Source organism: Strigops habroptila, chromosome 14, assembly GCF_004027225.2.
Source record: "Strigops habroptila isolate Jane chromosome 14, bStrHab1.2.pri, whole genome shotgun sequence".
In the NCBI taxonomy this organism is placed as follows: Eukaryota; Metazoa; Chordata; class Aves; order Psittaciformes; family Psittacidae; genus Strigops; species Strigops habroptila.
The window spans coordinates 6,774,865-6,798,230 of record NC_044290.2 but is presented as its reverse complement, the minus strand read 5'-3'; the positions used below and the strand labels follow the sequence as shown (position 1 = coordinate 6,798,230).

The window sequence follows — 23,366 nt, the reverse complement described above, 5'->3', positions numbered from 1 at the left end:
GTCCCCCCGAAGTTATTTTGGACTTGGAATTTCTGAGTTCTTTCTGGATATCGTCAACCCCACTATATTCTGTTGTATCAATACCCATTTATTTAAGCTATTTCACACTACTAAACCAAACACTAATGCTGTAATCCTCACTACGGCAAAATAATCTTTAAAAATAGGAAAAAATAAAAAGGTCTCTAGAAACAGGATGTTTAGAAAAATAATCACTTAAAAGCAGCAATAGAACATCTATTTACAGCCTTGGTAAAACTATGGCATTTAACGATTATAGCTTAGGACCTGCCAGAAGGTGGGCAAGCACTGTTTGCAGCTTTCCCATAGGTCTGCTCTGTGATCTTTGCCAAGTCTTTTAACCTTGTTAAATAAGGGTCATCTTTGGCACTTTTGAGATTAACCCACGATTAGCAGAGCATGTCGTGCATTGTACAGCACACGAAACACCACAGAAGAGTGTTTCCTTGGTAGTGTTAAGTGTATAAATGAGCAGCTTTTTTGCTGGTTGAAAATTCTAACAAAATCACTAAATTACATTGAAAATTACATGTTTAACTAAAATGCAAAGGAGGAGACAGTCTAGACAAGTAACTTCCTAAAAACAGACCATGGTGAAAGAAAGTAAAGACCTCCAAAGTGTTCAGTGGGTGAAATAAGTATAATGATGGAGCTGAAGGCATTTACATGTTACTTAAAATCAGTAGAGATTTTCAAAACAGGCCTGAGGCAAAAGACTGAATGTCTCCAAAGGCCAGGAGAATTCAGACACAGCTGCTGGCTCTGCTGCTGTGGCTGATCTCAGCTCACAGCCCCTGTCTGTACCACTCACAGTATTTAGGGAGTTCTCACTGGGACTCGGTTTGTGCTGTGCGCTGCTTGCTCCTCATAACCACGCTCATAAGTCTGATGTGTTTTGCTGCTTGTGACTGTAATGCTCTTCATTTAGCTCAGCATTGCTATAATTTATCTGCTTTGAGCTTGATTTCTGTTGTGCTTTAAGATATAAAGCACCACAGAAGTAAGCTTTTACAAAGATTTCTTCCTCTGGGTAAGGTCCCAGGGAAGCTCTTCTCACCCCATACTGATCCAAGGGGTAGTTTCCTTCCCTGGTAAATTGCAAATCAATTTACTTTCAAACAAACTGTTATTTCTAAGGATAAGGAATATAACTTTTCCTGTTATCCAGAAAACTAATTTCTTTTTTAAGGCAGTTCTTTCCCCAAGAGTGTAAATGGCATTTTACTCCAGTAGTTACCACAGCACCCACTGCTTTCAAGCTACAAAGCCAATAGTATCAGGTTTCTTTGTGCTGTTTCATATGCTTGATTAGTTTACTAACTTGACAGGTCATCATCAAGGTCCCTTAATCTCCTGGAAAGCAACTAGGATATCATTCTGTAACTTGTCCTATTTTTAGTCCCTCCCCGAGTTTCTGGTCTCACAGTGACTGTGAGGTGCACATCATAAAGCATGATCGCAGTGGAAAGACTGTTAATAAGATATATTTTTACACCACTTAAACTTGGCTCCCAGGTAATTTTTCTGTTGTTCATCTTTTTAAATACTTCATTTATCCATGTTAGAACCCCTTCATCTGACTAGAAATAAAACACGAGCACAAATGGCTCTTTTCTACTTGTACTCGTCACTCTGATTGCAACTCTAATGGCAACAGCCTGCCTGCTCCATGACAGACTTGCTCCAGCTGTGAAAGAAAACCACATCTATCCATTTTGCTAATAGAAACAGGATAAAAATAGCATATCCTCAGAGACCCCGTCCCTTACAGGCTGTTGGCAGACACCTTGACCCATTTCTGCCATCTGTCAGAACAGACATCTTCTGAGCTGATGCATTTGTGCAATTTGCCCAGTGTGATGGCAATAACTATAAAACTCTATATAGAGAAAAGGATCTCTGCTGCAATTCAAGATGATTGGTGTTTGTATCCCCACAGTAATCTGCAGCTGCTTAGAGCTGTCCTCACATTATGGGGTATTCCACATGAATAACATAGTGAGCTCAAGGTTAAAAGTCCACTGCAATTAGCTATGGGGTGGCAACCTTGCCCTGGGAGCAGAACTGAGCCACCTCTGGGATTCTGGCTCTTTGCAGGCTTCCTACAGGATTTATTCATGCTCAGGTAAAAAAACACAAGTCAATAACCCCCACCCCAAAGGTGCTCGGTGTCCTCCACAATACAAACAACTGCGGCAAAGGGAAACGATGTATGACCTGAAAGGAGAGAGGAATTCTGAAGGAAGCTTCCCTCAACACTCCTGCAGCAAGTAAAGACTCTAATCTGGAGGTAGGCAGCAGGCAAACACAGAGAAGCTGCGGTTTTTCTCAGTGTAAAACTGCTAAAGAGAAATAGGAAAAAAAAAATCATCTTTTTGTAGGGATCATTTCCAGTAATTTAAATGAAAATTGCACTTGAGATGGGTGTAGGAAAGCACACATTGTGTCTTTTTAAACTTATTTTTTAGCTAAAATGATGTAATAATTAAAAGGCAATCAGCTTTTCTTTCCTTTTGCCATGCTTACAAATATATGTGTACTTTAACTTCCTGCGCCTTGGCTGCACTATGTTAAACATTAGCTTGGGAGAATGATGTCTAAACAGAACCCCCAAGAAATCCAATATATGGGGCTGAACTCTTCTTCCTCATTATTCCTGCAGATCCACTACCTTAGTGCATAAGAAGACAACACAGTACATGCGTTTAAAGTACAGCTACTGTCTTAGAATCAGTCCGAGTGAGAGCAAACAGTGCAAACCTCTACTGCTCTCCAGTGGAAAACAACACAATCACCTCCAAGTTCCACCACTTCTCAGGCTTTGGCATTTTTTGTAACACTCATTGCTTTATTCAATGCTGCCACCAGGTTCCTTAACTCCCCTGTACACAAAACACTTCTACTTAATGAAAAATAGTGATTTCCCCAATTAGGAATTGTGTCCTAAAGGTTGTGCCAGGGGAGGTTTAGATTGGATATTGGGAAAAATGTCTTCACAGAAAGGGCTGCCAAGCACTGGACCAGGCTGCCCAGGGAAGTGCTGGAGTCACCATCCCTGGAGGTGTTTAAAGACGTGCAGATGTGGCACTGAGGGACATGGTTTAGTGCCGGGTTAACAGTTGGATGATCAATGATCCTAAAGGTCTTTCCTTTTCCTAAATGATACGATAACAATAAGGGATGTGAAGCAGCGCTGAAGCTTTTCAATCTCAGACGGTGTTTTCAATTTTACTATGGATGTCTAGAATTGCTCACACCATTCCCATGACAAAGCACATGATCCAGAATGCAATTCTCTATCCCAAATCCCTGGAAAACCAATCTCTCAGTAACTGCAAGATGCTTTCTAAGTTGTGTTATTGCTAATAAAACAGGATTCCTGGTATTATCTGGAGGCCTTATCAGAAATAAAGGGTCCTTTTGCTGTCAGATGAGCCAGCACAGCAACCCAGGAGGGGTTTGGGAGCCGCGAAGACCTGAACTCTGGGTTTAGCTCCATCAGTCATCCCCAAGCGAGCCACTCCATCCATTTATGCCTCTGTGGGTGCAATAGATAAGTAACGGCGCTTCCCCGGGAACCGTCAGTAGCATTTCCTCACATCTTCCGTTCAGAGAGGAAGGTTTAACCGTGCGGCCCCACTGCTCGGAGCTCACCCTCCCGCTCCACAACCCCACATCCTCACGCCGCACGCCCTGTCAGCAGCGCTCCGCCCCATCCCGGCCGCATCCGCTTTGGCTCCGGTGACCCCCCCCAACAACGCGTCGCATACCCCCCGGCCCTCCGCGGCCGCTTTCCCGCTCCTACGGAACCCGAGGGAAGGGGGGACACGGCGGAACCGAGCTGCCTCCATCCCCGCAGCCGCCGCCATGGCCCCACCCGCCTGGCGCGGCTCCGCCTCTCCCGCGTAAGGCGCGCCCCGCCCCGGCGCGGCGGGTGAGGTCAGTGCCGTGCGCCGCCGCCGCCGCTGTCCGCCCCCCGGGCTGCAGGCGAGGCCCCGCTGCAGAGGCAGGAGGAGGCGCCGGGAGCGCGCTGAGCTGCTGCCGCCCCGCCGGGCCCCGCGAGGGAAGGCGCTCGCCGGCGGCCATGGAGCTGGCGGACGGCGTGGTGTACCAGGAGGACCCCGGCGGCCCCGGCCCCGCCATGATGTCGGAGCGGGTGTCGGGGCTGGCGGGCTCCATCTACCGCGAGTTCGAGCGGCTCATCGGGCGCTACGACGAGGAGGTGGTGGCCGAGCTGATGCCGCTGGTGGTGGCCGTGCTGGAGAACCTGGACTCGGTGTGCGCCCACAGCCAGGAGACCAGCGTGGAGCTGGAGCTGCTGCGGGACGACAACGAGCAGCTCCTCACGCAATACGAGCGAGAGAAGGCGCTGCGCAAGCAGGCCGAGGAGGTGAGGGCGGGCGCCGGGCCCGGAGCCGGTGGAGGGCGGGGGCCCGTTCCCGAGGCGGGCGGCGGCTCCGCGCTTCTTCCTCCGCGCAGGCGGGGGGACTTCCTGCCCGAGGCGGCGGCGGCGGTGGGGCTGCCGAGGGCGGGGAGCTGCGGCACCCGGGCCCGGGGAGCCCCGCGGCGGCTCCTGCCGGCTCCACGGAAGAAGGCCCCGGCGGTGCGGGGTGTCTCTGTCCGAGCGCCCGGGGGCCACCGGGGGACGGGTTCGGGTCTTGATGCGTTTGTGGAGCGGGCAGTGGGGAGTGCCGTCCCTGCCCGTGCCGCGGGGGAGCCGGTACGTGCTGCTCCGGGCAGTGCCGTGCGGCCGGTGAGCGCAGCCGGTGGCAGAGCTGCCGTGTGTGTGTCCCGTCCCCAGCACCGCTCCGCTGGGAGGGCTCTTAAGTAACTCTCCCGAAGCGCTGGTCCGCCGGTCAGCAGGTCCAGAGGAGACAAGCATCCCTGCTTTGCAGAGCAGACGCGGACCCACGGGCTGGTTTCTCTGCTCTTTCACTTTCCCTTTGGATTTTCCCTGTGTCAGGAGGCAGGTTGTTCGTGTCAGAGCGGTTGTAAAGGGTATTTACAGCAAACAAGCGAGAATGCGTGGCAAAACCCATGGAAATCTCTGTTGTCTGGACTGAAGTTCTTTGGAGTTGGTGCATAGAAGCTGCAGTCAGCAACAGGTGGTGCATACTGTTCAATGACACAGGCTCTGCCTTCGGATGTTGCTGCAAAAATTGACATAAAAATATCTAAGAGCTATTTCAGCATAAATAAGCTTGTGAAGCATTTTTTTCTGCGGGATTATAAAGCAATACAATAGAAAGCGGCTCTGCAGGACAACTTCCTCCAGCTTATTGTCTCACCAAACTCCTGTAGGAAATTGGATTGACAGCATTATCTGTAATAGAACAAGCCATCTTACAAGTCTATTTCCAGACTTTGTGTCCTGTGGTTATCTGTGTGGTGTATTTAGCTTCTAAATTTCCCCCAAATCAGAATGACAACAACACTGAGGGTGGAGACAATATTGATGATGAAATTTAATTGGGAAACATTAGCCCTGTACAAATATTTGTGTATGTTGTTGTTACAAGTGAGTGCAAAATGTTGTCTGCACATTGTGGCAGTACTTTGTTAGTTTGTTACAATCAGTGTGGTGTGAACTGTGTCCCTTCAGCTCTTGGGCCAACAGACCATTCCTCCTCCTTGTCAAACATGTGGTTGTTTTACGATGCCTTATGGATTTTAGTCTGGGGCCTGTTGCCATAAAGAATCAATCGCTAGTTCTGACACTAGCTGTGTGTGAAAGGCATTTTTAGCAAACATTTTATTTTTATTAAGAGCATAAGAGGAAGGGACTGATAAATATTTTCTGAACTAATTCATGAGAAAATCAATCGGGCTTAAAACACAGGCAGCACTTGCCAGATTGAAAAAAAACAAGCCTTGGGCAGCACAACCGAAACATAACGTGATGAAATAGAATAGGGTGTTAATTGTGGTGGTGTGGCTCTGCAGGAGCTGTATGTACTGGTGCTGGTAGTGTACTTTGCTGCCATCCCCATTTTTTTGTGTCATGTTACATTAACTTGAAGGCACTGGTGTTATGTAGTCTAAAAACTAGCACTCATGCTGCCAGACAGGTTACTGATGCTTTCCAAAGTGCAGTTAGACCAAAGACCACGTTTTCACCTGAAAGCACAAAGGTCACCTATTTCTTGTGTGCTGTACGTATGTGAAGATGTCTGTCATAGATACAACACAGCATGTTCATGAGAGGTGCGTGGTTTATGCAGATTTGATTGTTGCACCTTTTTTGTGAATGTAGAGAGAATCCGATGGGTGCAGTATGGTTGAAACATAAGGAGGGACATGAATATAGCACTGTTTTTCTTGGACAACAAGTTACTGGCTTAGTGTGTATCTTTCCTTGTGGTGGTTGCTTGTGTAAGCTGACAGCAAAATGGAGAATTTTGAGCTACTAAGTTCAGTATTCCATACCATCTGTTCTGACTGCCCTGAAGAATTAACATATCCCTTTTTACTTTCTGCTTGCTGCTTAGGAATTTTTATTTGCAGCAGTATCTCGATGAATATGAATAGTTTATTATTTGAATAGGCATCTCCTTACACCATTGTCCATGTTACTAAAGAAACATCTTGAAAGTTGTTGCCTGTGGGCTTCTGTTAAGGTCATTTCAGAAGTTCTGGGCCTTCTTCTCAGTCCTCTGGGCAATGGTCATGATCTTTTGAGTTGCTGTGAAGTCCCTTGTCTGACTCTTACCATGGTATGTTTTGTGATATGGCTAAAGTAATAGAGGAACCAGCTATTCTGCTGTTCTGCTTACAGTTCTGCATAACTTATCTTCCCACTTAGTGAATACTAGGCAGCATGCCCTGCCACAAAGATGTGGGAGAGGAAGAACGTTTTGGGGTTCTGCTATTTTATACACTAGTAAGCTTGACTTCTCTAGGAGTACGCTACTCCATACCTGCGTATATGGCGCTGGCAGAAAGTGTTTTGTGTAGGCTTGGAAACAAGATAAAAATCTGCTCTTTCTAGCCCTGTCAGCCTGTCTGATATACCTTTTAGCTTTTCTGCTGCTGATGGAATTAGGCTGTTCTTGAAATCTGATGTTGAATACATGGTTGCTACTTTTACAACCATGAAAAAGGATTTAACACCATGAAAATTAGTTAAGTGAATTTGACGGCTGCCTTTTCTTACTGTTCCCAAAGTTAACTTTCTTCCTTAGGATTGTATGTTAAGCACACACTCTGCAGTGAGAGTTTAAGTATTTTATGAGAGAACAAAATTAAGATCCATTGTACAGAAAGCTTGCTACAGCAGTGTGAAAGTTACTACGTTGTTTTCAGTAACATATATTTTTCTCTACCCCAAGTCCAGCTGAGCTGGCTTTCTAGTTAATTCTCTCTACCTACTCCAGGAAGAACTTGCCATTGGCTGAAAAGCTGGTATTCATTGCAGTAAAAGTTACTGAGGGCATGTCATAGGGTAATAAAGACTGCCAAGTAGGCACAACCCTGACATCAGATACGCTTGGTGTTGGACCTGGATCATGTGACGGGAAAGCAAGTTAAAATATAAGGAAACAGAAGATGACTTAAATGCAGGAAAAGATGTTTCATTTGGCTAGCACTGTATTACTGAAGGATTAAATGGTTGTATGCATATGAGAGGGCTCTAAATGTGTATGCTGTGTTGTTCCATTGTGTAGTCTGAGTTTGTGTTTATTACAATGTTTATTGCTGGAAACTTTAAGTAGGTTAAAAATGGATGACAAAGACTTTTGAACCTTATTGGTGAAGTACTTTTTATTGGAGGTCTTTAAGAACAGGTTAGGCAAATGTTTGTCTGAAATTACATAGTTGATACTGCCTGGAGAAAATGGGAAGGATTAAATGGGAGTTGCCAAACATAGTTTTTGAAGGTATCACGGGCTTGGATTTTAGGAGGAGGCGTGCATCATATCCTGTGCTTATGCCTCATCATATGCTAATCAAAATTAGGATCCAGGCGTCAACAATGAGCATCTGAGCCTTGAAACAAGCTGACCTTTTAAGGACCATTCTAGCCATATATTCTGTAATGTTGTGGTATTGGGTCTGATTGTTTTTAAGATGTATTGGTATCGTTCAGTTTGTTCTTAAAGAAAAAAGCGCCAAAAATTTCTCACTTCTTGTTAGAGTTGTAAGATACAGCTTTGTGGCTTAGACAGGATGTCAGTTAAAATGAGGAAAGCTAGAAGTTTGTCTGCCTTGTTATTTTGTGTAACCAGTAGCTCAGGATGAAACGAGAGTATGTCTAGTATCCATATTTTGAGTGGCTTATATGTTCCTACATATGTTGTGGCATTTATGTTAAACAGTGCAGGAGGTGTGCAATGTTTGAATATATTGTCAATGTAAATGACTAAAAGAAGAAAAAGGTCTTTCAGTGTGGGTGCTCAGCCTATATTTGGCTTGCCTAGTCCTGCCATTGAAGGATGGTTTGGGTTGGAAACTACCTTAAGATCATCTAGTTCCAACCCCCTGCTGTGGGTAGGGGTGCCTCACACTATAGTCATACAGGCGTAGTCAGGACAAGGTGATCGATATCCTAGGGCTCTGCCTCTGTTAACACCACCGGAAGGAGAGATGAAGCCAAATAGAAACAAAGTCTAAAGTGTTCAATCCGTGATTTGATCAGCTGTAGTTTTCAGCAGAGGAAAACAAGTTACCCAGCTCTAATTATAAAAATGCTTTGAAGAGACGTAACTTAAATTCTAACTTGAACAAAATGAAGGTAAACTAGTGGAACGTAACAAAACCATTTAAGACAAAGCTTGTTTTAATACTCGCAGTCGAAGGACTTCAGAGGAAATATAAAATGATATCTATCTTTAGTTCCATGAGTAACAATGACATTGATGGCTTTGAACGGCTGTTTATTCAAAAGTGTAATGGTCACTGGTCTTTTCAAAGTTGAGACACATCTGACTTTGGGAAATCATCAGAGAAGCAACTAAACAAAGATGTTACAGTTTTATAATTATTCTTTCATATTTTCCCATGTTAAATGTAACAAACCATGTTGGTCTTTAGCCTCAGTGCCAAATTTGTGTCAAACTTTGAAGCCCTTTTTAAAAAGGGAGCCTGCTAAGAATAAGCCAGACATGACTTGAATTTTTAATATAAAAGGGACAAAACTTTTGCTACCAAGGACACATGGAACAAGTTGAAAGTTGGAGTTCTTCAGCATGACACTGACAAATTAATCTTCCCAAACTTTGTGTTGAGGGGCGTGAAAGACTTTTCCACATCTGTCTTTTTTGAAGTGGGAGAACTCATTTTAACTCATAGAACCCAAAGCAGCGCTACCTGGGCTCATGTCAGCTCTTTCTCAATTGTTTCATGGTTTAGCTTCAAGCACAGTCATATGAACACCATGCCTAGTCCTGTGATAGTCTTGTCTGAAAGGAGCTCTTGTTCCACTTCATAGATTTTGATGCGTTTCTGCAGCAGAAGTAGTTTTTTAAGCAGAACTTCTTCTGATGACCCTGCCGAACTGAAGCTCTTTTCATAGGGTTACGAGTGTCTGCTTTTGTAAAAGCTATAAACACAGTGGCTAAAGCTCTTTAAAAGTCAGTGTGACTATTTAAAGTGTGTTTTCCCACTAAGATTTCCTAGCAATATATAGGAAAACATATTTAAATCACCTGTAACATCACTATTTTTAAGTTGCTGCCTCCTCTGTCTCTTTGCTTCCATGTGGTACCCAGCTGCAGCTTGCTTTCTCACCCTTCAGCTATCTTGGATGTCTGGGGTTTTTTCTGCAAAGGCTTCTTTTATGCTCTTCCTCCTTGTACAATGGGCCTTCTGCATAACGTGTGTTTGTGGCCTTGCCTTCTCTTTGCAGTGCAGAATAGAGTGTTCTACATGTCCGAAGATATCTTTGTCTCTTAGTGTTCTTTGTGCTAGCAGTACATGCTGAATTTCTGAAGGTTTTGGTTAAGAAGAATAGCAAAAGAAAAAAAGAAGCTGTTAAAACTGCTGTAATGATGAGTAGGGAGCTTTAATGTTATAAAATATGAACATTGATGTATGCAGCAGTGGGCTCCAGAATTTTGTGAGGCACAAAGTTGGTAAACTAAGGTAGCAGCAGATGATGGTGACAGCACAATTGCAGAGTGCCTGGGAATAGTTTTCTATGAAGTTGATAGATTGTAGGAGATGGTTATTCAGTATTTGATGAAGACTGTAAGCATTTATGATTTATATATCAAATGATAAAAAATTAGGTGGAAATGAAAAGACAGCATGTAATTTTGGTTTGCCCTATTGCTGTCGTGTCCCTACTGTGGTGTCAGTACCTTTGTGGTTTACAGGTGAAGATAAGCTTCACCAGCATTCAGTCACATATAAGAATGCCAAGACTTTCTGTATTCACGTGCAGTATTGACAGGCAAGTGTGTGAAGTTAGGAAAGAAGGAAATAATTCATATTTATGTTAGTCCCAAGCAGGCTTCTTTGAAGTAGTTGGCATTTAGTTGACAGCGATTACACAGAGCAGCCTAGGTGGGATGCTTGACTGGTGGACACTGGACTAAAATAGCGTTCTTCATGTTTAAATGTGGGCTGTTAGATGTATTTTGGAAACCTGCTTGCACCCTTCCTTGCTGTGAAGGACTGCTGTACTGTTCCCTACATGCTGCTTAAAGTGGAAGTCTTTTTAAAAACAAATCTAGGCATGATCTCTCTTCTTTCTTTTTGGAGAAAGAATTTTGCTCAGGCTTAAAAAAAACCCAAACCTGTAATTAATTGTTGAGTTTAACTTCACTTTTTTTGTTTAGAAATTCATCGAGTTTGAAGATTCTCAAGAACAAGAGAAAAAGGACTTACAGACCAGAGTGGAAGCATTAGAATCACAGACTCGACAGCTCGAGCTAAAAGCAAAAAACTATGCTGATCAAAGTAAGTAAAATATATTGCACTCCCTTTAACTGATAGTAGGGTGTTAAATTTTTTTCTGTGAAATGATAGTACAGGTATTTAGCACATGTATTATCTGATTCCTGTATTTTGACAGATAACTGGGTTTAACTCTTGTGTGTCTTTGTTTTCCTTAGTATTAAGGCAAACAAATGAGGTACGAGCTTGTGACTTGTAATCTGTTTCGTCTGCTATGCTACTTGTGGTTTGTTTTACCTTTAGACCATGCTATTTTCATGTTTACCCACTTTTTCAGTAGAAAACCTGAAAATGTAGAACTTATTCCCTGCTCAGTGATTATAAATCAAGTGAATTTTCTTCCCATTAAACTGTTTGTGCTAAAATTAAATGTAATCTTCAGGTTTAGAAGCGCTACTGGGATGAGAATACCATTAATGATGATTTTCATTAGCTTTGTATCATTTCTGCTGCATTATTGATTTTTATGAGGCACTTAGATTTTACAGAAAAGAGTTAGGGGAGAATACTTCCACTTCTAGAGATGGGCTGTGTAGTTTACGAAAGCTTGTGTAAGTTTTGGAAGAAGATAACAATGATCAGTTCTCCTGATACGCTGGCAGTTACAGTGTGAATACGTTGTAGCTTAGACGTTCTGCTGGACTGCTTCTTAGCCAGGTACACAGTCATTGAATGAAACTGGATCCCTAGCTTTTCTACTACTAGTTGAGTAAAGGGTGGAGGAAGAAAAATACTCAACCTCACACAAATCTTCTCGTTTCATCTCCCTCACCCCCCAGTCTTGAATTGATGATGAAAGACCTACGCTGCTATTTTTTTCTGTGAGTCTGTTAATCTCCCAGTGAAGGTTACGATTTTTGTTTTCATTTATCCTTTTTGGCACAGTGTAGAAATAATGGTCAATATGAATTAATGTGAACATTTTGCCAAGCTTCTAAGCTAACTTCTATTGACATGAGACTAGCGTGTCTATCAATTATTATACAGCTTTTATTGCTGGGCCATGCAGAAATGTAGAGCAAGACTGAACCAAGCCTGATAAGGTTGAGATAAGGTCAGTTGCGAAAAGCAGAGTGTCAGTTGTCAAATAGCCCCTTTTCACAATTCTTTCTTCCTTTATTTCTACTCAGCCACCTTCTCTGCCCATAAGGCAACAAGCTGTAGCTCTCTTTGTCAACTGAAGGTGTAATAATCTTCCTGTAAAGATTAATTTTCAGTGGCATGAGTGAGTCTATAGCAGGGTAGAAATATTAGTGCATTAGTGTTAAGATTAATGTGGGTGACATGCAGAACTGAACCTTTCTGAAATCTCAGTTGTTTAGAATGCTGTTGGCAAATCTTAAAGGCGTGTACTTCAGGTCCATTGCAGTTAAAATATTCTTGGATTCTGTACTGTGATGGAGGAACGCTTCAAGCAGTCTTTTCTAGTGAAAATGGGGATGATTGGTTTCCAGGAATGCATCTTTAAAGGTCAAGTCAAGCTAAAATGGAGAATTGAAAGCATATTGTAGAGTCTTGTATCAGAAATGCTATGATTCTTGTGAATGGAAATGTGTGTGTGTTTAAAAGCAACAGCAAAGGGGAAAAGAAAACATTGAAAGGAGAGCTGAGTGGTCTGTTTTCCTAACGAAGCACACTGTTTCCAGAAGGCCTCTGCTCTAAGCCCACAGCCCAAACAAGTTGTTAATGGGAGACCCTGTACTCTGACAACAAGATTATGGCATCAAGATTGCATCGTGTCATATATAGGCCTTTACTTTTTCTGTTAATGTAGTGAAAGGTACAAATTAGATGCACAGAAAACTAATTTGAATTCCTGGTGATGTATGTGGCTGCACACCTGGAGTTTCTCTTGCAGAAGTTGCACTTAGCATATACTGATGCGCATAGCACTGTTCTATATTGTTCTATGAATCTATTTGTGTGAAGTTCTTGGTTTTGCCTTGAATATTAAGCCTTCAATGTGTGATTTTAAAGTTTTAATTGCATTGCATGTATATATATGTGTGTGTATCTTAATAATGAAAGTGTTTGCTTAAGAAACTCAATTGATCCAGTAGAACCACTGAGTCTTGGCTAGAACTACTCTTTTTTCTATTTGTAAGAAATGGTGTTGGTGAAAACAGTTATACTAACTTAAAGTTCTGGTGTCAGAGCATTGACTTTTAAACGGTTCCAAAATGGTTTTATTGGAGAAAAACCTTTTGTGATGGCTAAGATGTAACTCTGGAGAAACAGTAGGACTGTGTTGAACATGGAGTTTTGCTTATCGTTTGGGTTGGTAAGTTGTCTGGGACAACATAAAAGACTGTTGCAAAGATTTTGACATGCTGCTGATGCTGAGCAAGATCAAAGGGGATTTAAGCACAGTTGTTGAGCACCTAATGAATATTATGCAAGTGAACTGGGTTTTTTAGCACTCTTCAATTTCTAGGGTATGAAAACTATACTAGTGTACAGATTGTCAAAGTAGTCTAACTCTACCTTTTGTTTTCTGTTTTATGGGGAAGGTGATTTGTATGTCCTATGATAACAAAGATACCAATGTGTCATTTTAATTCACTGGATGCAGCCACAAGTCGTCTTGCTATATTTTTCTCTCTTATTTCCTATGCTACTGCCTGTGCACCTAAATTAGTCTGTGGTATTGCCAACTGGTACCCCATCAACATTCAAAATGGTGATAGTATTATCACTGATAATGGGAATTGCAAAGCCTGGCACACAGCAGGTAACCAAATAAAACCTGGCTTTGCTTTTTTTTGTGTCAGTACGGAGTCTGAGATAAGCAACATCAGTTTATGACATGATTAATAGTTTAGAGAACAAGAAAGATGTGTTGTCTCATGTAGTACTTTAACTACCAGACTTCCTGCTTCTTGTAGGCTACTTCCTGTGCTCTGTGTGTTTTTTCCACAAACAACCAAGGCCTGTAAGAACAAGTTTTGTCTATTAAAACATTTTGATTCATTGCCTTAAACAGTGTCCAACCTAGAGCATTTAGTGAAGGCAGGTTAGCCCTGGGATAGGGCAGCTTTTAAGTTGCATGGTCTGGTTCAGCAAGATCATATGTTCTTAAACGTGCATGCTAGTTAAAATTGCTCAAGAAGCCACAGTTTTGTGATGTCTTGAATTATAAATGCTTGGTTTTGCAGTCTTTGTGGCTGTCACACTGAAGAAAAAGAAATATTTATTTGCACTTAAGTTTATCATGTGGGATTGCATTAATAGCCACATACGCGACCAGCTGAGTTGGAATAAATCTGCTGTTTGAAATTAAAGAAGTGAAATAAGAAGCTTATTTTGTCAACCAGTTTCTAAGTTCCTGTGGTTCATTGGCAGTTCTCATTGCATTACAAACTTAAGCAGTTGCTTTCAGCCACCTCCTAGATGAGTGAGCTACCCTACTCTGCTTTTCCGTAGGGGGAAATGGAAAGAGGGAGCAATGAGAGTGTGACCTGGTGGCACTGCTGGGAGGAGTGTGAGCCATGGTGAATGATGAAATCCTAAATGTTGGGGAACAGATGCATGTTGAGTTACCACTCATGTGTGATGTATAGCGCTCAGTCCTGGTATTTGGTGGGTTGTGGTGGTTGCCTAAGAGAAGTTTGCTGCCAAAAAAGTGTGACATGTTGCATCCTGGGATAAATTGGTAAACTTTACAACTGCTTAAAGGAGAGCAGAGGTGTAAGGATTTGTGACTGCTATTTGAGTGCAGGAATGTGCTGCAGTGGTGTGGCTTGCTGGCCTGTGATCCGTCTCCTCGTCTCATTTTGCACTGCTGCTCTTCTCCGTAACCATCTGTGGTTACCTCTGCCCTTGTGTTAATGTGTGCTGGATGTCAGCGCTACCTGTGCAGGGCCCAGAGGGAAGAGCACCCGTGCTCTCAGTGGCCTGTGGCTTGTGGAAGTTAAAGCAAGTTAAATATCACAGAGTTCCTGGAGGTTTTTCTAGGGATGATGTTGGTACAGGCAGAGGTTGTCAGCAAACTTTTGCTGAGTGTGAGCAAATATCTTTTTTTGGGTTTATGACTTGACTTTCATGGATTATTTTTCTCAACAGCAGAGGGCAGCTCTGAATGGTGTGGAGGTGCAGCGAGCATGGAAATGCCAGGGTTCCAAAAGATAAATATTTAATACTTAAATTTTTCTCTTCTCCTTCCCTTCCACTCAATGATGAATCTGAGGCAGACACCAGTCTTAATATGATTTTATGCATTTCTTACAAGAGCTTGAATACATCTGACTTTCATGTTATTTCAAGTCTTTGCTGTGGTGAGACTCCTTAGTTCTGCTTGTAGTTAGTTTGCAGCATTGGAATGTTTCAAATTTCAGCCTTTAATCTGGAAAACTAGGCACTTAGAGCTGTTTAAAACTTGTAATAGAAATCCGCAGCTCGCTTGTCCAGCAACACTCCACGAGGGCACATGATACTGCTTTGGATACTGCTCAGTCTCCAGTTACCGAAAGGGATAAGAGCCTTTTGGTGCTCATGTGATGTGCTACTGAACTCTGTGGGCACTACAGAGGTTTAATGTCTTTCCCTTTCTTGCCCCCCTTTTTGGGAACGTTGGTTCTTTTTATGTATTACAGGCTGTAGGTTAATTATTTTGGCATAGAAGACAACTGTAGTGTGTTTTGGCTTACTACAGGAGTGGAACAGCTTTGGGTGTGCTTTCTGGAGGAATCCTTCTCAGAGTAACTTATTTATAAGAGAATCTGAAAAGCATGATGTCTGCATGCTTGAGGCTCTTTCAGATGGAGGTGGTAGGCTGTGGGAGTCGTAAGATTTGGTTCCTTTTCTGGATCTGCCTAGTGCTAAATTGCAACCAAGGTAATGTACTGCATGTGACAGGACAAACAAGGCACTGATATAGTTCCATAGCTCAGTTTATTAAATCTTGGCTTTTTAATTTATGCTCAAGTTAGATTATATTTGGGGAAACTAAAAAAGGTTTTTTAGGCAAACAAAAACCTCAAAACCCAACAAAACAATTAAAACCCAAGAAGCAACTCTTGCTCTTCAGAAATGAAATGTTGTGACACAACTGTTGGGGTGATTGTATTTCCTATGTCAGGTGATATTATGCAGCAATTGCTGTTGCTTGCTGTAGGTTTTATTTGGGATATGAGACAAACATTTTGGCAGCCGACCTAAAAACATGCAGATTTGATTTCCTTGGAAGCTGAACAGAACTATTGCTTTTGTTGGCTTCAAGAGAAAATGCAAGACCCGGTTCTCTAATCTGCAGATGTTAAATTATTTGGTATTTGATTTTCATCTGAGCTAAGCAGATACCAGCATTACTGTAACACACACCCGTGTAGACTGCCTCTTGATATAATCTGAAGGCATCTGATACTCTGAGATATACCTGCATAGAGCTGCAGCAGCAAGTTAACACAGTCCTGTCTAGTTAAGAGGGAGACTCTTAATACGAACTTTCAGCTGGGAAAGCTCATGTTGTTTTGAGTTTTGACTTGAGTTGTGATCTGTGCACATGATGTGAATAAGTAAACTGGTATGAAATGCATCTGTCAGTAACGCTATTTCTAGGTATGGCTCAACCCTATATTTATTCTAAGGAGTACAAGAAAGCTTTTCAATAGGTCCTTGAAAGAAGTTGAAGAGTTAAGGTTTGTTCAGTGGGGGTCTGGATTGCTCCTGCCTAATTTTCAAAGACTGAAACAGCAGAACTAATCTGCTGTCCAACAAAGAAGAAACAGCGGCTTGACTACTTGTATTTCTTGATTAACAAATTTGGAGCTTACTGTTTACTCCTTTTTTTCTCAGCGTAGCAGTTTCTCATCCACATGGGTTTGTTTATAAGGCAGATTCCCCACTGCCGTTCCCTCCACTGTGCCTCAGGTATCATTGGCTAAAGTTGAAGAATTACAGAATCCCAGAATGGTTTGGGTTGGAAGGGACCTTCAAGCTCATCCAGTTCCAACCCCCTGCCACGGGCAAGGACACCTTCCATTAGAGCAGGTTGCTCCAAGCCCCTGTGTCCAACCTGGCCTTGAACACTGCCAGGGATGGGGCAGCCACAGCTTCTCTGGGCACCCTGTGCCAGTGTCTCGCTATATAGAATCTTTCTATAAGGAGAGGTGTGAGCATCAAACTGTATTTGAAAGGAAGGCTTTGTTTCAGACTAAAGCATTTCTCAATTACCTTCTTGCTGCCTTATGCTGGGAAGTCACAGGAGTACCTGCTGTATGTGTTGTGACTGGAGTCAGTAGCCAGCAGATGGAGCAGGGGGTACAGTAACAGAGTCATTCTACAAGGCTGGAGGTTAAAATAAAATGGAGTAGAAAATTAGAGCAGCCGTTGGCCTGCTTTAAACTTGTCTATTAATATACATGAACAAAAGGGATGAGAGGAGGTTGAAATCCACTGACATATAATTAACTGCTCATGTACTTTTTAAAATGAAGGAGTATTGTGTTAGTGGTTTAGGTGTTGGAGTCTGGTTGTTATAATAATTCTATTGCTGTAAATGTTGCAGTAATGAAGAAAATGGCTTTAAATGTTGTTTAATGGAATTTTACATCCTTGAGTTGTCACTGGTTATCTGGTTTTAAAAACAAGTCTAGTCTGCTGTAGCTTCTGTGCTTGGGCTGATTTCACGTTGGGTTTTCTCAAAAAGTGACTGGTTTCAATAGCCAAATATATAAATGGAGCCTCCCACTGTTCTCAAAACAGTCAATCAAAACTTTTCTCATTGAAACACTCTTTTGACCAGAGATTAGGAGTGAAGTTGGTGCTGGATCCAAATGCTTTTTAACTTGATTTTGAGTAAAAGTTGGCTTGTGTATATCCTTGTTCGTCTGAATTTCAACCCCTGTGAGGAATCTCCTGGCATATGGTTGCCTTTATATTAAAAGTTGTAGCAGAACATTTAAGGAGATCTTTTAAGTTTTATATCAGGAATCTGAGACATAGTGAATACTTGAACAGTCCGGAAGTGTGAGAGATAAGACCATGCAGCTGTATGTGTTGGTATTTGCTATCAGCAGAGCATTCTTGACAGCTAAATTATCTTCATAATTTAAAGTGCCCTACTTTTTAAAGTGAGAACTAGACCTGTAGTTCACAGTAGTAGGAGCTACTTGAAGATGTCAGTCTTGCTAAGGAGTGAAATTTATCACTTGTTTTACAAATCAGTTTTCTGTGCTGCTTATTTCCAGATGTTATCTCTTTCAGGTTAAATATTTGTTTGATAGCTTCAGTCCCAGTTTCAATCCGTGGTTCATGTGTGTGCTCTTTAGCAACTACTTAATAGGTTGTAAGGTCCTATTGGCTCATGAGATTGATTGTGCTTGATCTATATCTTAACTTTGGTATAGGACCTGCTTTTAAGAATGGAGCTGGATGAAAGCTGTGCAAGGAGAGCCTTCAGATAGTCTAGTGCTAGGAAAGTCTCGTTAATGAGCTGGATCCTTGTCCTGGCTTGTGTAGCAGGAATTTGTAATTCCTCTTGAAGGCATTATACCAGTTGGATTTGGCGTTCTAGCAGGTCTGTTTCTCTTTCTCCCCCTCAGGCTTATCAGCAGTTTGAGGCAGAGGACAACATACAGATGGAGGGTGTTCCCATCTTGGTAAAAGCCATCAGACTTGGGAGGTAAGCTCTGATTTTTGAACAGGCAGGGTGGGCAGCTTTGCTGCCTCATTCCTTGTAATGCTGTCAGGAGGCAGAAACTCCGGAGGCTTCTCTCTAGTTTGCTATAATATTTAATCTCCCATTTTTAGGCTTGATTGGTTTGATATGAGAAAACTTGGATTAGGTTTGGTGCTTCAGGTCACTGAATGTGTTAGGATATTGACAGTGCTGGAGAAGGTTGCAAGTGGGCATGAGTTTGTGGTGTTGCTCCAGTGGGATGCTTTTTCATCAGCCTTAAAAATACTAGAATATTTGCATTTTACGCTCATACTTATGATGCTGGAAGACCTTTAAAATTTTTCCATGTGGACTTCTAACCATGAGTAGTGAATTTTTTTTTATGTGTATTATATTCTGCATGTATAATATCTTACACAATGTAATTTTGCAATCTTCTGTGATTTTACAAGGATATAGTGGCTTTATAAAGACATTACAACAAAAAAGAATGGATATTTTGCTTTTAGGATATATATCATCAAGCTGTTTTTATTATCTACCCATTAAGAACCTGACATCTTAGTGGGGAAAAGTCCTAGACTGAAATATCCGAGGAGCCTTTTTTATTAAGTCAAATTGTGTCTGGTTGCTGCTTTGCAGACCCAGCATGTCGGGCAGTGCCAGTGCCCAGCTCCATTCCTCCTGGGGGGATGTTATCAGCAGGGTGCCAGACTTCCACTCTTTGTGTGCTGGTGGAGTAAAATGGAACTGGTGACAATTGGTTTTAAATGTACTTGTAGGTGTTGGTGGATGGCATTTTTTTTTCTGGTCTCCTATTTAGTTTCCTGTTACATGGGAATGTACCTTTAATATGGCTTAATACGTTTTTCATGGCTTTGGGGCAAGAATCTGGTGGTCCTCCTCAAAATTCTTTTGGCTGTTCTTCACTAGATGCAAGTATCTTTTGTGTTCAAGTCCGTAGTGGTCTCCAGTCCACAGGGAATATTTGATCTCTTCCAGAGTGTTTAGTTGGAAAAGAGAAACATATTCTGTTGGTTGTTTTGTCAAGATCAAGGCATGGTTTTGGTAGAATAGATTTCCGGTGTTGTGTATCGTCCTGCTGGTATTGGAAAGGCCTGTTTTGAGGATTATTGATGTGGTGTCTGTTGTGGGTATATAAACTTAGTGTACATCTGCTTACCACTGGAACTTCCAGCTCTAGGACTGTAACATGTTACACAGCTGGAAGTGACTTCCAGAAGAAAATGCTGAATGTCAATTACATCATCTCTCTTTCAACCTTTGTAAGTAACAAAAATAGTTACAGGATTAATGGAGATACCATCCTTGAGTATGCAGTACCCATATCTATGTGCATTTGTCTTCTGTGACTTAGGGAACTATTTAAAATTGGGCTGCACAAGGAGAAAATGGTGTGCTTTGTTGTAGAACCTCAACCCTTGTGTGAATTGTTTATTATATCCATAATGGTAGGAAACACTTTTGTGGATTTAATGAAGGTAGCTACAAAGAAAGGTGTTTGTAACACCAACTGTGGTGTTAGTCTTCGGTAAGTGTGCTGTGTCAAGTACTTTTTCCCAGAATCCGCTGGATAAAATTAATCTCTAGGAGCTGGCTGTGCTGTCTAGACACGAGCATACCAACAGCCTCAGGGTGCATCACTGTGGTTTCTTTGCAAGTTCCTGGTGAGGCTGTATTGAACCGGGATTTCCCATCCAGCATGGAGCAACGGTGGTTCCCAGGAGGCAGTGTGGCTGCCGGCCTCTCCCTGGGTGCTCGTTTCTAGGAGAGGGACCTGGTTTCACGAAGCATGAAGCCAATTAGTCATGCAGTTTGCACTTTCTGATTTCCAGGCTATTTGCTTGTCCTAAAGCAGGTTTAGCACAGCAGAAAGGTTTCCAGGCCCTTGGTCTGCAGGGAACGAAGACGTGCTGGGAGCTGTAATGCAGAACCCAGAGATGGTGGATTCCCAAGTGAGCTCAGCCATTGCTGGTTGGGGTATGGGCAGCTAAAGCCATTGAGCTCTGCCTTGTAGCTGCTGACTGGGTGTTGCTAGGATGGCTGTGATGGTCAGCTGTTGTAAAATGTAATGACTTCTGACTACAATGCTGGTGGATAAATTTGGTTTGTCACGTCTTAGCTTTGTAACTAAAATTCTGACACTTGTTTCTGTAGGCACTTATCACGAACTTCCATGTAACCTCCCTTTAAATGTATGAGGAGGTTTAAAACATCCGTTGCCTAAAACTAGTAAACTAAGATCTTCCATTCGTCAACTATTGTGTCTCAAAACCGATTAATGTATGTATTGTGCTTTTATATTTTTATATATGTTGTGCTGTGAAAACTTGCACATACTTACTGCTGTTTGTCCTGAAGGGATTTTGTTCAGTTTGATAACAATACAGAAATGAAAGTGTTCAGTCTTGTGTTTGTATAAATAAAATTTGGTACAATAGGTATTTATAGGTGGAGTGCAAAAGGTGTTGTTAAGGAACTTAATGTTCTTATAAGAGCCAGATTAGATTAGGAGCTAAGAATGTTTACACAGGTTTGGGTGAGTAGACAATTGTATTGTGGTTCCAGCATTTGGTTCTGGCAGAGATTGTTTGGTTTGTTTTTTTTTTAATTGAAAATACTTGCAGACAAGTACTGTGCCAAAATACAGAGAGATGGAGCAAAAAGAAACGGTATATTGAAAATTCATTTTCAGAAGACCCAGTTGGCAATATGAAAATGTGCAAATGGCGGAGAAGATGCTGTTGTTTGTCCTCAGATAACGTGCATTTGGCAATGAGTCTCTGGAGACAGATAACTCTGAATTTCAAGTTTCCCAGGGGTATTTAAACATGGCAAGTGGAATAAGAGAAGCTCAGTTACAGAACTTGAAACGTGCTTATATCACGTAAATAGCATGCCTGAAAGTACCTAAACAAATAGGTGGAAATAGATTCTAAGCAGCAAAAAAATGTTTTCTGTTTTGAGTGGAAAAAATAAGTTGTGTGAAGAAAAGTCTGAATTCTTTTAGCTTTTCTGCAGATTAATCACACAGCGATATTGCACTTTGTTGCAGCTCCTCTCTTAATCTGAACTGATTGTCTAAGAGTTCTGCTAAATCTGCTAGATGTATTGCTAATTTCTTGGAATACCTACAGAAATACTAAAATATTTTCTTCTCCTTAATCTATTGCCTGAATTGCTCAGTAGAATATGAGTGGGTGCCGGCAGAACTCTGCATTTCTGTGCCACAGCATATGACTTGTAGCTATTTTAAAAAATACCTTGTTCATATTTGCCCTAGTTAAACACCTCTGGAGATGATGGGTGGTTGTGTTCTAGGAAACCAGTGTGGAGCCTTAACTGGAGCTCACAGCTCTCATCTGAGACTGTAGCTCCATGATGCGGCTTCTCCATCTTCCTGTGGTTCCCGTGTGCATGTGTGAAACAGTCTGGGTTGGTGTGAGCAGTGAGCTGTCCTTGAATATAAAAATCCCCTCTCATTGGACTCTCAATCAGCTGGGGAAGATAATACTGGGTTTTCAGTGAGAATTGCGAGTTGTAAGATTGTGCTGCTGTTTGATGTACTTGGGAAGCTCAAGTGATGAGAGTTTAAAAACTCAAGAACCAACAAACTTTATATCCTTCTCTTTGCTCTTCACTGCTACAAATACTCTTGCCACTGATCTGGTTGCCTGGTCCCAGGCAAGTCAGTCTTATTTACTAGAACTCTGAATTGAGTTTTAATTCTTTTATATTTTTCTTCTTCCAGTTAGCAGACTTGAGGAGAGGGAAGCAGAACTCAAGAAAGAATACAATGCACTTCATTCAAGACATACAGAGGTAGGTAGTTATGCCAATATGAATTCAGGGGATCTGTAATAATGCAGTCTATGGAAAACTGTTGTGAGCAGTTGGGAAAATTATTGGATGGATTGGTTTATTCACTGATGCTTGGATGTTTGTATTGGTAGCGTTAGTTGTAACCAGGCTTCATTTGGCTATGTAGTTTTTCCTCATTTACATCTAAGTGTCTCTTCATGTTAGTTTGATTACCCATTTGTCAATTTTGTAGCTTTGTCAGATAATCAGAAGTCTTTAAAAAGCAGGAGTTTACTTTTTTGTATTTCAAAGGTAATTCTTCAAAGAAATTGAAAGGCAATTGCAATCTCGGTACTCTTTGCAGCAGTTTTCTGTGCTGGTTTTACTTGCACCATGGAGGGAACAAAAACTCACCTCCTGCTGAGATTCATGATTAAAAGAAGTCCCTGCCAGACTAATTGATAGTTATTGAAAACAGCATTTGCTAATGAACATGGGACAAGTTTGACTTTGTAAAATAAATAAGCCACAATTTTAAAGTTGGTTCTAAAGCATAAAGGGACTTGCAGTGCTTTGATTTTTAGTAGCAGGTCACCTTCCCCTTGCAGGGATGCTTACTGCCTGACTGGTATACTTATTTTAGCGAGGGAATCATTATGTTCTCTGAACAATTCTTATTAATCTGAAGTCCCAATATTGAGTACAGTTCTCCTTACTCTGATTGCTCTGCCTTTGTTTGAAAGGTCAGCTAGCTGTTTTTAGATCATCTCTAGCAAGAAGGGGAATGCGGTACTGACTGTTCCTAGTTCAAAAGACCACATGTGGGGAAAGGGAAAGCAAATACAGATGTCAGATTTGGTTACCTTTAATACTTCCTTAGCAATCTTAAGATGAGCATGTTATACTGACAGCAGCTGAAGGTGGCTTGGAACCACAACCAGCATGTAGCTTGAGTATTGCGTGACAAGACTTCTGTAGCTCTTAAATGAAAATATTAATGTATTTTCTG

The 23,366-nt window shown here is 41.8% G+C and overlaps 1 protein-coding gene across 5 annotated transcripts in view; it reads left to right on the top strand.

Moving 5' to 3' along the window:
* The first annotated feature begins 3,817 nt into the window (after window positions 1-3,817).
* SPAG9 (sperm associated antigen 9) overlaps window positions 3,818-23,366 on the top strand; it is a 64,742-nt gene continuing 45,193 nt past the window's right edge. For all 5 annotated transcript variants that reach the window (XR_003994311.1, XM_030505865.1, XM_030505868.1 and 2 more), the window contains exons 1-3: window positions 3,818-4,411; window positions 10,800-10,920; window positions 22,308-22,378. Coding sequence is in view for 4 of the 5 variants with exons in the window: in XM_030505865.1 (XP_030361725.1) it covers window positions 4,106-4,411; window positions 10,800-10,920; window positions 22,308-22,378 (498 nt within the window). In the remaining variant the exon portion in view is untranslated. The remainder of the gene's footprint in view (window positions 4,412-10,799; window positions 10,921-22,307; window positions 22,379-23,366) is intronic.